Source organism: Apium graveolens, chromosome 9, assembly GCF_009905375.1.
Source record: "Apium graveolens cultivar Ventura chromosome 9, ASM990537v1, whole genome shotgun sequence".
Taxonomy (NCBI): domain Eukaryota; kingdom Viridiplantae; phylum Streptophyta; class Magnoliopsida; order Apiales; family Apiaceae; genus Apium; species Apium graveolens.
The window spans coordinates 224,009,340-224,025,074 of NC_133655.1; the positions used below are offsets into that span (position 1 = coordinate 224,009,340).

The following is a 15,735-nucleotide window of genomic DNA, read 5'->3' on the forward strand; positions in this document are numbered from 1 at the left end:
GTGAGGTTATCGTTGGTGGTGGTAGCAATTCGGGTGCAACTGCTGGGGCCATTGATTGGACCACCTATAGTTTCCCACAAGCTGTTGAACTAACCGGTTTACCGGAGAAATTCAACGGTGGCATTGGCTTTTCTCGCTGGCAGAAAAGGATAAAGTTGTGGCTGACTATAAAGGGTCTGTGGCCGGTTGTGGAATATGAGAAACCAATAGTGGATCAAGAGAAGGCTGACACAGTTAAGGCTTTTGCGAAGTGGGCTGAGAAGGATGGAGTGGCTAGGACGGCCATTCTGGAGGCACTAACAAACACTTTGTTTGATGTCTATTCTTCTGATGCCTACTCTGCAAAACTCTTATGGGAGAAGCTGGACCAGACACATAATACTGACTCACAAGGTCTAGAAAAGTATTCTGTGGCAAGGTTCCTCGAGTTCAAGCTGGTGGACAATAAGTCCATGACTAAGCAGGTGCATGAGTTCGAGATGATAGTGCATGCTTTGAAGGAGTCTAGAATGAATCTCCCGGAGAAGTACAAGGTGATGAGTGTGATTGAAAAGCTCCCGAAGTCTTGGGAAGAGTTCTCTCTCTCCCTGAAAAGACAGAAAGGAGAAATCACCTGGACCAACCTTATGCTGGACATCTCGGTGCAAGAACAACACAAGTCCAAACAGGGACATGTGATGCCAACTGAACAGGGTACCTCGAAGGTAAACATAGCAACTGTAGGACAGAAGAGGAAGGCTTTTGCTAAGAAAGCTAATAGTAATAAAGTAGTTCTTATTCACACTGGTACATTCTTTGGCAAGGGTTACTTGTCAAAATAGCTTATTTATTATTAATGCGGATCCCGTTTTGGGAAATTTGAATAATAATGTTATTCCTTCTGTTAACTGTATTGAATCCTCGAATATATGGCATGCTAGACTAGGTCATTTAAACTTTGGTGCTCTTAAGAACATGATGAACTTAGAGTTGATACCAAAACATACCATAGAAAAGAATTCTAAATGTCAAGTATGTGTGTCTGCTAAACAAATAAGGAAACATTTTCATAACGTTGTTAGGGATTTAGACTTGTTAGATTTAGTACACACTGATATTTGTGAATTTGGTGGTGTGTTGACCAAGGACCAGTTTAGATACTTCATTACTTTTATAGATGATAGTAGTAGATACTGTTATGTTTATTTACTTAGACATAAGGATGAAGCACTTAGTAAATTCATTATATATAAAACTGAAGTAGAAAAACAAACTAGTAAGTTACTTAAAAGGTTGAGATCTAATAGAGGTGGTGAGTATACGAGTAATGCTTTTAATGAATTTTGTGCTAACAATGGTATAATTCATGAAGTTACTCCACCATACACACCTGAGTCTAATGGGGTTGCTGAGCGAAAGAACAGAACATTTAAAGATATGATTAACAGTATGCTTATTAACTCTGGGTTGCCTAAATACATGTGGAGAGAGGCTCTAAATACGGCTTGCCATATTTTGAATAGTCCCTCTGAAACACATGGATAAAACACCCTTAGAGTTATGAAAAGGCAGGATGACTAGTCTTAAGTATCTTCGTGTGTGGGGGTGCCTTGCTAAGGTGCTTGTTCATGAACACAAGAGATAGAAACTAGGTCCAAAGACTGTTGACTGTATCTTTCTGGGCTATCTTGAAACCACTACAGCTATGAGATTTTTAGTGTTAAAATCTGACATAGATGGTATAGTGGCAAACACGATAGTTGAATTTTGAGATGCGACATTCTTTGAGGATGTCTACCCTATGAAGACTGGAATACCTGAAACAACTTCTGAGGAAGATCCTACTCACACATCAAGTTCTATTCCTGATCATGTGGAAAAGATGACAAATGTGGGGGTGGAACCTAGTAGTAGCTCTATTCCTAAGGAACTAGAGGAACCAAGGAGAAGTAAGCGTGCAAAGGTAGTCAAGGATTTTGGAGGTGATTTCATCACTTACAATATCGAGGACGAACCTTTAACTTTCCGAAAAGCTATGGATTCTTCTGAGTCAAGGCACTGGAAGGGCGCTGTGAAGAGTGAAATTGACTCTATTGTTTCTAATGGAACATGGGAGTTGGTTGATCTCCCTCCTGGGTGTTCTACTATTGGGTGCAAATGGATCTTTAAAAGGAAGTTGAACCCTGACGGCTCAATAGACAAGTACAAAGCTAGACTGGTAGCTAAGGGTTTTAAGCAAAAGGAAGGAATTGACTACTTTGATACATACTCTCCGGTTGCAAGAATGGTTACAATCTGAATGCTTATAGCATTGGCTTCAGTCCATGGTCTTATCGTCCATCTGATGGATGTAAAGATGGCTTTTCTTCATGGTGAACTTGAAGAAGAGATTTATATGGATCAGCCTGAAGGATTTATTGTATCAGGCAATGAAAGGAAAGTATGTAAGTTGATCAAATCCATCTATGGCTTGAAACAAGCTCCCAGAGATTGGCATAAAAAGTTTGATGAAACTGTATTGCCTTTCAGTTATAAGATTAATGAAAGTGATAAGTGTGTCTACACTAAAGTTAAAGGCAATGAGTGTGTTATTTTGTGCCTATATGTGGATGACATTTTACTGTTTGGAACAAATATTGAGATTATTAACGAGACTAAAGAGTTCTTGAAAAGGCATTTTGAAATGAAGGATATGGGTGAGGCAAGTGTGATTCTTGGAATCAAACTGATTCATTCCACTGAAGGAATAACCTTGACTCAATCTCATTATATAGAGAAATCTATACTTGAGATATATGGTTATTCACAGTGTAGAATCGCTAGTACACCCTATGATTCGAAAGTTGCCCTTGTCAAGAATACTTCAGGAGTGCCTGTGTCTCAGTTAAGGTATTCTCAGATTATTGGGAGCTTGCAGTATCTTGCTAACTGTACTAGACCAGATATTTCATATTCTGTGTCTAAATTGGCTAGATATACAAGCTGTCCAAACATAACTCATTGGGATGCTCTTGATAGAGTACTTAGATATCTAAAAGGCACAATGTACCTTAGTTTACACTACAGGAGATTTCCTGGTGTGCTTGAAGGGTACAGTGATGCAAGTTGGATAGCTAAGAAGTCTGGTTCCAATGGAGTGACTGGATACGTGTTCACCTTGGCTGGTGGAGCAATATCCTGGAAGTCAAGTAGACAGACTATAGTTACTCGGTCTACTTTTGAGGCTGAGTTGTGTGCACTTGATGCCACAGGGACGGAGGCTGAATGGTTACACGGACTTATGTCTGCAATACCTGTAGTAAGCAGACCGCTTCCTGCTATTGCTATTCACTGTGATAGTCGAACAACTATCGACAAGATTAGCAGTAAAAAGCATAATGTTAAAACTAAGAGACACATCCAAGTTAGACTCAAGTCTATAAGGGGTTTAGTGACTGATAGGATCATAGCTATAGAGTTCATAGGAACTCAGAATAATATAGCTGATCCTCTTACTAAAGGACTGGAACCTGCAGTGGTCCTTAAGTCAAGGTTGGGGATGGGTCTGTCAACCCATCATTATTCATCAACAGTGGGAACCCAATACACATGAGAGGAGATCCCTCGAAGTGTATTCAATGGGTAATAACAAGTTGTAAGGATGAATTGGTAGTACCTTTGCTACATAGTTGATACTATAGTATCTGAGTCTATCCCCTGTAAACCTAGAAGGTACTGACACTGCTAGAAAAGCAAGAGTGTTAAAACTCTAAATGGGGTCAAGTCATTTGACGAGATAGAGGCAGTATATCTCTGGAGATGCCCAGCTATGCGAATGTAATTGTGTGGTTGCAATTAGAGCAAAGGGTTATTCCTTGAAACGTTCGACGAACAGGATCGAGACAAGACCATTAATGTCTCAAAGCCGTAGATTGGCACCATAGCCGTTGACTTGTCGTCGTCTATGGAACATGGTTATACTAAACGAATTAAGATTCAAGGTGAAACATTCCATCTGAATCCGGTAGCCATTGAAGTAGAGGACTTAGGAGGGTTCAAACCCGGAAGGGTACTTACTCTGAAAAACAAGTCATGATGAAAAACCTGATCGCATTTCTGTATGGATTTGTGGGAAATTGTTAGAAAAATTGGATTTTTAGATCATAGTTTTATTATGTTCTTGATAATAATCCTAAAATCTAATGATTGGAAGTTATTCCATGATATGTGAACTTATACTTTCATGTATGATTTTAAGAATTTTTCTTAATGAAATCCATAGAGAAATAGAGTTGAAACTAGTAGCTTGTAAAAGCTTGAAATGGAGAATGTGTCATTTGTCCCACATTGAAAATAAATAAAGTGAGGATTTTATTTATTTGTGATTTTTTTTTAATTAGAATTAATTTATCAGTCGGGCTGGGTTATTGTCTCTGTTGGGCTTGGACACTTTGTAAGTGGGCTGAGTCAGAGCAATGAATCTGGACATGTAACTGATAAATAAAGATTCATAATTAAAAATATTAAAACTGATTTAATGTGTGGATTAAATACAAAAGCTGTTACATTTTATTTTAAATTCAAAATCAGCAGTTTTGATTTATGTATTAAATGAGCAGTTTTGATTTCTGATATTAATGTATATTAAAGTCTATTAATGTCAAGGTTGTAAGTTACACTTAGCCTCTACTATAAATAGAGGGCCTAAGTTGTTGATGAGAAAGACCACACAACATTCTCCTCTTTTCTCCCTCTCTGCTTTTTCTCTCCCAGAAACACAAGTTCGAAGTGCTGTAGGTTGGTTTTTCCGGCGACTGAGGTGCTGGTCGAGGTGGAGGTTTTGTTGCTGCTGTTAACATCAACTCCGAGTTGTTTTATCCTGGTGGAGATATTGCACGCATCCCAAACGCAGCAGGTAGGGGGCAATATTCTCTTCAAGAGCATCCAGGACTTCGAGCAAGGCCTGGTGACTCACCTGTGATCATATTTTCTTGGTTTTTTGTATCTGTGTACCATTATTTTCAGACACTGATGAAAGCTATGGTTTTGGGTACATCTTCCTTTCTCTCTTCGTTATTTTAGTTACTAATTTTGTTTACATGCATGTTTTGTTTTGTTGACTGTGGTCTTGGTCTGAACTTGCTAAATTCTTTATACACTTGCCTCTATATTGCAATATTTGTTAGTGAAATTTATAACATTTATAGCAACACAATTTTGGTATTGCTAAAAGCCATTTATAACATAGTGTGTATTGCGATAAAAGCGAGGGAAATGGTGGGTTAATTTTATAGGGAAATCAATATATACTAATATTATATTAGTTTGGATTTGATTAAAATTTTGGTTAGGAGGACGGAGAGTGTCTCCCTGACGGTGCACGAGCGTGTTGGAGTTGATTTTAATTTCAATTTTAATAAAATTTTGCTTAGGTGGATGAAGAGTGTTTCTCTAGGAGGGTGTGTTGTAGTTGATTTTTACATCAATTTTATTAAAATTTTGCTTAAGAGGATGAATAGATTGTCTCTTAGAGACTCCTAAATGATTAATACATTTACTAATTATTTTTTAAACAATTTTCTTTAAACTGAATCTCTACTTATTTATTTACATATTTTTTTCAACAATCTTTCTCAAGCTCACGCACCTTTTTCCCTTTACGTGATCATGTGCATTAGGGGTGTACACTGATCGGGTTGGGCGGTTTGGGAGAATTTAGCAACCCAACCCAATTAATTCGGGTTTTCAAAATTTCAACCCAACCCAAATCGTTTAAATTTGTAACCCAAACCAATTTGTATACTTCGGTTTGGTTCGGTTTGGATCGGTTTGATCGGTTTATTAAATATACAAACTTAATATAAAAAATTATAATAAAACATAAGGTTTCAAAGTTTAAAACACTTGAAAATAGTTCAAAACAATATTACAATCCTCCATATTGAATAGTCTTAAGCATCTAATTTTCGACATCAAAAGTACTAATAATATTGCTTACGCTTTAAATATTGGAATGAATCATAAATGCAAAAAATATAACACTAATCAAACATCTATTGTTGTTACGAAATAAACTATGAACACGGAGGTTATAAGTTACATTTAGAGTTAGAGATATATGGATCTATGTAAATGGCCTAAACATAATTTTGGATTAACTTATTACCATATACATATATATTATAATCGGGTTGGGTTGGATTGGTTTAAAATTATCGAAAATCATATCCAACCCAATTAAATCGGGTTGACATTTTTTCAACCCAACTATATATCGGATTGGAAAAAATCGGTTTGGTTCGGCCGAAATAGGGTCGGTTCGGTTTGGATTGGTCGGGTTGGCCAAACCGTGTACACCCCTAATGCGCACTATCATGAGGAAAACTTTAGTACTCTAAATGAGTTAATCTACGAGCATGAATGTTCACAAAAAGGGCATTTTGATGTTAAAATAGCTCCAATATTAGTTTCATTATATAATCAAATATTTTCATATTTAGTAAAATTTTGTTTCTCCCATTTAAAGCAAATTAACATATATTTTATTTATAAATATTTAATGACATGGTAATAGTAACTATAATTATCTTTAGTTTTAAATATATGACCAACTATTCATTTATGTATTTATAAGATCATGTATAATTATGTATTGGAATAAACTTTTTTTATTTTGATTCTATATTATAAGTTATAACTATAAGATTAACTATAATTATGTATTGAACTTGCTTTTGCAGGACATTTAGAACTCAAACTATTCAAAAATTTATTTAAGGGACGTATTAAAGAATTTGACAGGGCAAGTCCAAAGATTTCTTGAATTTCTCTTAAAAAATAATGTATGATATAACTAAATGATTCATTTGTACAGAGCATGGTTATAAAAATCAACCGAATTTTAAAAAAATTGCATATAAATCACCCAAAAAAATTGATTAAAAATATTTGTTCAATGACGATAAACGCTTAAGGGCAATTCCAACAATTTCTTGAATTTCTCTTGAACAATAATGTATGGTATAACTAAATAATTCATTTGTATAGAGTATGGTTATAAAAATCCACCGAATTTTCAAAAATGGCCTATAAATCATCCAAAAAATTGATTAAAAATATTTGATCAATTCCCAATAAATATCGATAAATCATCCGAATTTTTAAAAATAACCCAATAAATTATATATCGATATTAATCAAATAATTCCGATTTTTAATATCCGTAACCATACTTATTGAGGTGTAATTTGCCAATAACATTGGTTTAAGATCAAATCGCAAGAACAATACATTGAGGTGCAAAAGTCTCACAGTATAGATGATTCATTCTATTCACAATTTGAATTTGCTATTAAATATGTAGCACTTGGACATGGATGTCAGTTTTTGCAACTCAGATAGAAATACAGAATGAAATTACAAAAATTGTTACAAGTACATACTGTCAATGCAACTGTGTGTCTTTTTTGTTGCATTTATCTACACTACAGTATTAAAATAGCTCATAGCTGTATGAATAGCATGCTACTGTACATATATAGCACTCCACTGTATGTCAAAAGACAAATAAATTGCCAAAAACTGACCAACACTTAAATACCAACTTACAGATATGTTTTTTCTTAAATAAAATAATTATTGACAAACTTCCAAATTTCAACTCAGGTATACGTGGACAAGTGATTAAAATCATTATGACCGGGGTCCGACGGTTTCCGTTAGGAATCGCTTTCCGACCATCATTATTTTCAACTCGAGAATCGACTATTCACGTGGTGTTATTTTTTAAATACATAACGGCTTCCATCACCGCTATAAATACCACTTCTATAGAACCTATTTTTTCTTAATTTTGTAGCAAACAAACACAACTCGACAACACTTTAAACATAGTTGAGTTTCTCTCTCTAGATTTTATTGAGGCAGAGTTTCACTTTCTCTCTTTAAATTAAACTTGTTGCGTAAAGCATAAGTCTGGTATTTTTGTTACTGTCTTTTATTGAGAGATTACACTGGCCATTCATTCATAAATACATTTACATTGCAGTTGTAAGTTTACATTGCTGGATATGGGGAAAATAGATTATCATGATCAAAAGCAGCTTCAGAAAACTAGAGATAGAGTTGATGCTGTTCTTCATCTCCTCAAAAAACAAGCTACTCTCTCCCTCAAACAGGTCTCTCTCTCTCTCTCTCACACACACACACACATCTCTCTCTCTGTGTGTGGGTTTGAAGTTGTAATATTATAATACTAATGGGGTGCAGGAGAGGTACTGCAGCAGTAGTTGTGTGGAGAGATATTTGAAAGCAAAAGGAGAGAATGTTAAAAAAGCTGCCAAGAACCTAAGAGCTTGCCTTTCGTGGAGAGAGAGTATCGGCATTGGTAAAACTTCATTCATCTTCATCAACCGAAAAGCTTACAATTTAAAAAACTGTGTGTTAAAGCAGCTACCATTACATTTTTTTATATGTGTGTATATGTTAACCATGTTTTTTATAGTTTACTCTTTTACTTTATCTACCTTTTTCTTTGTCTATTTTTGTTTCGTTGCACACTAGATAGAATCTTGCTTTTTCTTGTTCTCCTATTTGAATTACCCCATTATTACTTGTTAAAGTACTTTATAAAAAAAACTAAATAATGATAGGTCATTATATTTCACTAAGTAGTGGGCTTGTGTGAAAATGCAGACACTTTGATTGCTGATGAGTTCTCTGCTGAAATTGCCGACGGTGTGGCTTATGTCTCCGGCTTTGACGATGACTCTAGACCCGTTTTGGTATAGTTCATTTCAACAATGAAATAGGTCTTTACCACTAGGTTGTCGAAAAAGTGTACGTAATAGATGATCTTACATTGATGTTTGTTTTGTCGCAGATTTTTCGAATTAAGCAAGACTACCATAAGTTCCATTCTCAGAAAATGTAAGTTTAGGGCTATATCACAACAATTCTTTGTAATACCTATGTTGAGTATATATGCAGATGTGATAAGTTTGGTCAACATTGCAGGTTGACTCGACTGGTGGTGTTTACACTAGAGGTTGCAATACAAAGCATGGCAAAAAATGTGGAGCAATTTGTGATTTTATTCGATGCAAGTAAGTTTAGATTTGTGCTACTGTTTTGCATGATTAAAATGACCAACTTACCCTGTTCTTGATCATGAGTACAATATTTCAAATGTAAGGCTATTAGAGTAAACTGATCATTAGCGATTCTCTCTCTCTCTCTCTCTCTCTCACTACTCAGATCCCAACACAGTAGCTGTAGTTGTAGTTTTGTAGATTTGTATTTGTAGTAGTCAAAATTGACAGTAGGGAGAAACAGCATTTAATGATAATTCCTTAAAAGCATTTCCAGTTGAGCTGTTTGGATGAAAAGTGTCTGTCCTAAAACAAACAAAGCTTGCCAGAGTATGCTCTTAACTTAAAGTCCTGCTTCTTAGTTTTTATCTCCTTATCTTCTCTGTCTCCTTGCTTAAACACTTTTATTAATTACCACGGTTAGAAGTTAGAAACCTCATTAATCTATCACTGTTAGTGTAATTGCTTACGACTACTCTTGAGTCCGAGTCATGCAGCATGAATATTTAAATTTCTGTAATCGAACATTTTTAAAAGCGGTTAACAAAGTATCATTTGGCTACTTTTCGCTAGTTAATGTGACTACAGACGACAGTAGCAGTGAATTTTCCATCTGCAACACAGAAAATAGATATAGAAAAAGCCACGGGTTGTTAACAAGTACTATAGCAATTGTGGAAAAAACATTGAGAGCTTTGTGGAGTACAAATAATCATCTTGTTAGATAAGGGTATTTGACTATTAGATGATTGTAAGTATTAACATTATTGCAACGACCAGGCTTTTTCAGATCAGGGCCAGCTTTCATGAATATGTTGCTCACTACACTGAAGATCATAGCTGACTTTTACCCTTCTCGTCTTTACAAGGCCTTTGTTATTGATCCTCCTTCCATTTTCTCCTATCTTTGGAAGGTAAATTTAATTTTTAACTACCTCTCACTGTCATTTTGTCTTGACTCATATTTATACATTACTTTTTACTATGTGGTAATTTTTGTATGTACTGAAAGTGAATTGAACAATGTGATACTACATTGCAGGGTGTCAAGGCATTTGTTGAGCTATCATCTTACGTTATGATGGTATCTTCACTTGACTTTCAAGACTCGTATGAGTTTAACGATCTAACATCTTACTCGCGAGCTTCCTCATCCGTCCGATTCAACTCTTCCTCGGTACAATCAACGGCCAAGATTGGTTCTTGCGCCTCCACTCGATTCTCATTCACCGTTGCTCATCACTTTGACTCCGTCAAGCCTTGGTACCTCAGTTTGGGTGACACATCAGCATCCAAAGTAGGTCCATCTTTAGCCGGTCCTGCCCTCGTCTCCTCGGCCAATGCCAGGTCATTCTCATTTGCGTCTCCAGCTGCAAGGACTTCACGTTGCAACATCAACACCGTCACACGAAAGAGCTTCTTTCCATCCACACCATTGCCGCAGAGGACTCAAACGTTTGATCACACAACCATCAAACAGCCTAGGACACCTAATCCATCATTCCTCCAGTCACCAGCCATGTCATTCTTCTTCACTAATAAGAAGGAATGTCACGTCAGCAAGGCCAACAAATGTCGCGAATCATTCTCAATGTTCTTAAATTTCTACCGCAGACCATACGACGAGATGACTTATAGATCAAAAATGAGACCCCCGCTAGGTGGCCTCATTTCCATTGTCTCACCTCAGCTCAGACGTCGACACATGTCAGTTTCTCAGCGATTTTGATGCGAATAAGGCCACGTACATAGAATATTTATAATTAAATTTTCATTTCGAAAGTCAAAAGGAATTTAATGTTTTTATTTGCTTAGTGCATCGATTTTGATCAGCAATGTAATGAAGAGGACGGTAACATAAAATATAGACTGCGTGCGAATTGGGGTGTGAATTTGTGTGATAAACTATATAATATGAATGTAAATTTGATCAAAGTGGAAATTAAGGGTAAAACATGGATACAAGATATCGTGGTCGAGCCGGAGAACATAGCATCGGTAATCAAATCGGCAATATAATTAAAGTAATCATTAAGGTTTTTTCCCCATTCAGTTCTTTTTTTCTTATAAATGTTTGAGGACCTTGAATGTCGGAGACTTGAGAGTGTTAGACTTTTGTTATATAATTTCAGTATAAAATACATAGACTAAAGCTTGATAACTCTTAGTGATTTGTATTATTGTTTTTGGATCTCTTGCTCGGTTTTAAACATAAACAAAGTGATTCAAATCGATGACAGACTAGAAGTCAATGTATATATTTTTGTATCTTGTAGTTTGGCCGTGTGATGTGGACCAGTGTTTGGAAACTCGGATATTCATGTATTGACTATTGACATAACATGGATTATGCAAGCACTCCCTGCGTTTTATTTGAATTTTATTTATATGAATGCTATTAAAAAAATATAATTTAGTGGAAAAAAATAAAAATGATAATAAAATTAATCAATATTTAATATTTAAAATATGTGCAGCAAAAGAAATATATTGGATGAATATAATGGATGTGTAAGATCATCTTCAAGAAAAGTTTCTGTTTTGAATCCTTAAAATATAATAAAATAATTGATACCTTAAATATATGGCATATTTACCAGACTAGTTACTTATAATTAAAAAAATTAATATTTATTGAACATTCTAGAGAATATAGACTTGGGTTCAATGGAGAATTATATTATTTGGAGACGCTAGAGACCCCGTTAGATTTTGTAAAATTGTGCGGTGAATGCAAAGTGAGAGATAGGTTAATATTTATAAAGCTAAGTCAAAAATATACTGCAATGTGTATATTAATATTATGTGACAAATATATTAAAAAAATGAGTGCTAAACTTTATAAACAGTAGTTTAAATTATAAAGTGTAGTACATTTAAATCTAAATAAAAATATAATGTAACAAGATTATAATATTACGTGAAAATTTTATTTAAAAACATAGAATGCAGAAGATATTGTACAACTTTATAAATAGAGTGTAGTCCTTCAAATTATAAAATTTAGTACTTTTAAATCTAAATAAAAAATATAATGCAACATGCAGAATAAAATATTATGTGAAAAATATATTAAAAAAAGTGCAGAACATATTGTAGAACTTTATAAGTAGAATCTAGTATTTAAAATTATAAAATGTAATACTTTTAAACCTAAATAAAAAATATGACGCAACTTACAGAATGAAATATTATGTGAAAAAATATATTAAAAAATGAAAGGCAGAACATATTGTAGAATTTTATAAATAGAGTGTAATACTTAAAATTATAAAGTGTATCACTTTTAAACCTAAATAAAAAATATAATGCAACTTGCAAATCAAATATTATGTGAAAAATATATTAGAAAAAAAATTGAGTGCAGAATATATTGTAGATTTATTTTATAAATAAAGTGTAGTACTTCAAAATCTAAATAAAAAATATAATTTAACATGCGAAACACATATTATGTGAAAAATATATTCATAAATAAATTTCTAGTGCATAACTTAGTCTAATAAAAATTATAGTATACTATACTTGATGCGAAGTAAATGAAAAAAAAAAGTATTTATGCATAAATAAAAATTTAGAACTCTTAAACCTAAATAAAAAATATAATGCAAGTTGCTGAATAAAATATCATGTGAAAAAAACATTTTAAAAAATATAGAGTGCAAAATATATTGTAGAATTTTATAAATAGAGTGTAGTACTTAAAATTTATAAAATATAGTACTTTTAAACCTAAATAAATAAATATAATGCAACTTTTAGAATAAAATATTATGTGAAAAAATATATTTAAAAAGTAGAGTGCATAATGTATTGTAGACCTTTTACAAATAAAGTGTAGTATTTTAAAATCTAAATAAAAAGGTATAATTTAAAATAAACAAATAATATGTGAAAATTATATTGAAAACTAGAATTCTAATACATAACTTAGCCTAATAAAAATTATAATGTAATATAGTTAATATAGAGTGAATGGGAAAAAAAAGTTTTTATGCATAAATAAAAAGTTTTTATAAATAAAAAAAATTTATGTGGAATAAGGAAGAAAAAACTACTTGATATATGTAAAGTAAGGGCGGTTAATTTTAGGTTTTATTTTATACCTGACACCTCATCCCATCTAACATCCTATAAACGGACTCCAGGTCTCTAAATAATAAATGGACTCCACTAACTTTTTTTCTAGATATATATATATATACAATCAAATAACCGACAAAGTATCAAACCATCACAACGTATTATATTAAATCCCATAACAATCAAATTACAATAGTCTTAAAATCGATCAATATAAACTAATCCGACAAATCAACATCTGACGATCCACCGCCATCACCGCCGCCATCAGCGCCGTCATCACCGCCGCCATCACCGCCGCCATCATCAAAGTCCTCATCATCGGAGGTCTCATCCTCGGACGTGTAATCCTTATCAACTACCATAGCACGCCGATTGTTTTCCTAGATACATAAGTTTAATTAAACTAGTTAAAAAGAAGAAACAAAATTTACATGTGAATGAAAACAATAAATAAACAAGAAGGTCAAAAATTATACCTCCGCAACACGAGTTTCCGTCTTTTGGACGATATCTTCAATCAAGGAGCCCACGATATGCATGATCTCGCCACCGTTAAGGTTATTCCATTGTAACCTTTGGCTAGGATCGGAGGATGAATCCGAGGCCTCGAGAGCGGTACGTGCGAATGTAACTATTTCCGCATCGGAAAGTTGGCGAGCAAACCGATTTGGATTAGCACGGATCTCTGTAAGCACATTCCTCACGATGGCAAGATATACATTGTCGGGGATGGCTTCACGTTGTCTCGGAGTGGATGAGGATGAGCCGGCTTCATTCCGTGTGGAATCTCGGTACCGGGTAGCAAGTGTAGGCAAGAGATCGGTGGCCTGAGCATTGGGGAACCCCACCACATAATTCTTTTTCGGCTTTGTACCTTGGGGGACCTCCAACGCTTCCATCCACCAATCCCATGGCTCATCCCGATCACCCGTTTGTGTAATCTCCACGACATGCCCTCGAGAATTGCGGCATATCGTTCCTACAAGTTCATTTAAAATAATTAACGATGCATTTAAAATCAAATAAAAATACATATAAAATCACATATAAAAATGCATTTAAAATCACATAAATACATATAAAATCACATATTAAGGATGCATTTAAAATCACATAAAGATGCATATAAAATCAAATATAAAAATGCATTTAAAATCACATAAATACATATAAAATCACATATTAACCCTCATTTAAAATCACATAAAAATGCATATAAAATCACATAAAAATGCATTTAAAATCACATTAAAATACATATAAAATCACATATTAAATATGCATATAAAATCACATTAAAATGCATTTAAAGTCACATTAAAATACATATAAAATCACATATTAAAGGTGCATTTAAAATCACATAAAAATGCATATAAAATCACATAAAAATGCATTTAAAATTACATTAAATATATATAAAATCACATATTAAAGATGCATTTAAAATCACATAAAAATGCATATAAAATCACATGAAAATACATATAAATTCACTTATTAAATATGCATTTAAAATCACATAAAAATGCATATAAAAAACCATAAAAATGCATTTAAAATCACATGAAAATACATATAAATTCACTTATTAAAGATGCATTTAAAATCAAATAAAATGGTCATAAAAGTACATAAAAATTACCGCAATACGCATGGCGGCCGATGTAGTGTAGACGGGATTTTTCGGATCAGATCCAACTTTCCTATGACATTTATCCCACACCTCGAGTCTCGTTGGCTTTTTCTTATTCTTGTTCGTCATTACCTTTCAAAATATTAAACAACTTATATTAGCACGTCCTAATAATTAGTTGAGTATATTAAATATGGTGAACGTGTATGTGTGTGTGTGTGATGGTATATAATACTATTACCTCCCGAACTTTATTGAATGACCTTGCACTGGCACTATGCAATCTTTCAACTTGTTGTCGGTTAGTGGATCCAACCGGTGACCGGTGCAAGTGTCCTTCGTTCTTCTCCCAATACTCCAAAAGGTCCTTCCAGAAAGGAACGGACCAATAAGGCGGCTTCAAAGACAACTTGCTCACGCCCTCTTCCCTTACTTTTCGCTCCACCCTCTTCTTAAGCTCGTTCAAAGTCCTTTTTATCGTCACTTTAATGTGATCTTCCACAATTTTTCGGGCCTTTGAATAGTTTTGCCCCTTAAGATGCCGATAATATTTCTAAAATTGCAAAAAAAGAAAATGAGGATAAATGCATCATAAAATCAAGAAATAAATGATAATTACAAAAAAAAAATTAACTTACTTGAAACTCCTCGACTCTTGCATTCAACCAACCCGGGTGACGTTCTTCGATATCGGTATAAGTGTAACGCCCAAGAGGCCACTTCTCCCGAATCATAGCCAAAAGCGTTTTCTTAGCCGTATCATCTTTAATACTATATTTAAACAAAAGAAAATAATAAACATTAACAATTCACATAACAATATTGAACAGAACCAAAAATATAAACATATAGGAATAATGCAATTTAAAAACTTTTTAACTTATTGTCCATCGGAGATATCAATGCGATATGGCTTCAATGGCGGTTTCTCTCCATATATGCCACTCGAATGTGATCGAGGTCGCC

The 15,735-nt window shown here is 33.9% G+C and overlaps 1 protein-coding gene across 2 annotated transcripts; it reads left to right on the forward strand.

Moving 5' to 3' along the window:
• The first annotated feature begins 7,812 nt into the window (after positions 1–7,812).
• LOC141682919 (uncharacterized) lies at positions 7,813–11,095 on the forward strand. Of its 2 annotated transcripts, XM_074487602.1 has the most exons (8): positions 7,813–7,850; positions 8,006–8,135; positions 8,227–8,344; positions 8,653–8,741; positions 8,840–8,886; positions 8,974–9,062; positions 9,828–9,961; positions 10,090–11,095. In XM_074487602.1, the coding sequence occupies exons 2-8, from the start codon at positions 8,028–8,030 to the stop codon at positions 10,774–10,776; spliced, it is 1,272 nt and encodes a 423-aa protein (XP_074343703.1). In that variant the 5' UTR covers positions 7,813–7,850; positions 8,006–8,027; the 3' UTR covers positions 10,777–11,095. The 2 variants fall into 2 exon arrangements, with proteins under 2 accessions (XP_074343703.1, XP_074343702.1); XM_074487601.1 differs by having other exon boundaries at positions 7,825–8,135.
• Positions 11,096–15,735: the final 4,640 nt, after the last annotated feature.

What these genes read in the sequence shown, in the direction of transcription:
- LOC141682919 (XM_074487602.1), top strand. Translation starts at nt 8,028, where the DNA reads ATGGGGAAAATAGATTATCATGATCAAAAGCAGCTTCAGAAAACTAGA. An exon ending in AAGTTCCATTCTCAGAAAAT is followed by an intron (nt 8,887 to 8,973) that starts GTAAGTTTAGGG and finishes TCAACATTGCAG; the next exon opens with GTTGACTCGACTGGTGGTGT. An exon ending in TTTTCTCCTATCTTTGGAAG is followed by an intron (nt 9,962 to 10,089) that starts GTAAATTTAATT and finishes ACTACATTGCAG; the next exon opens with GGTGTCAAGGCATTTGTTGA.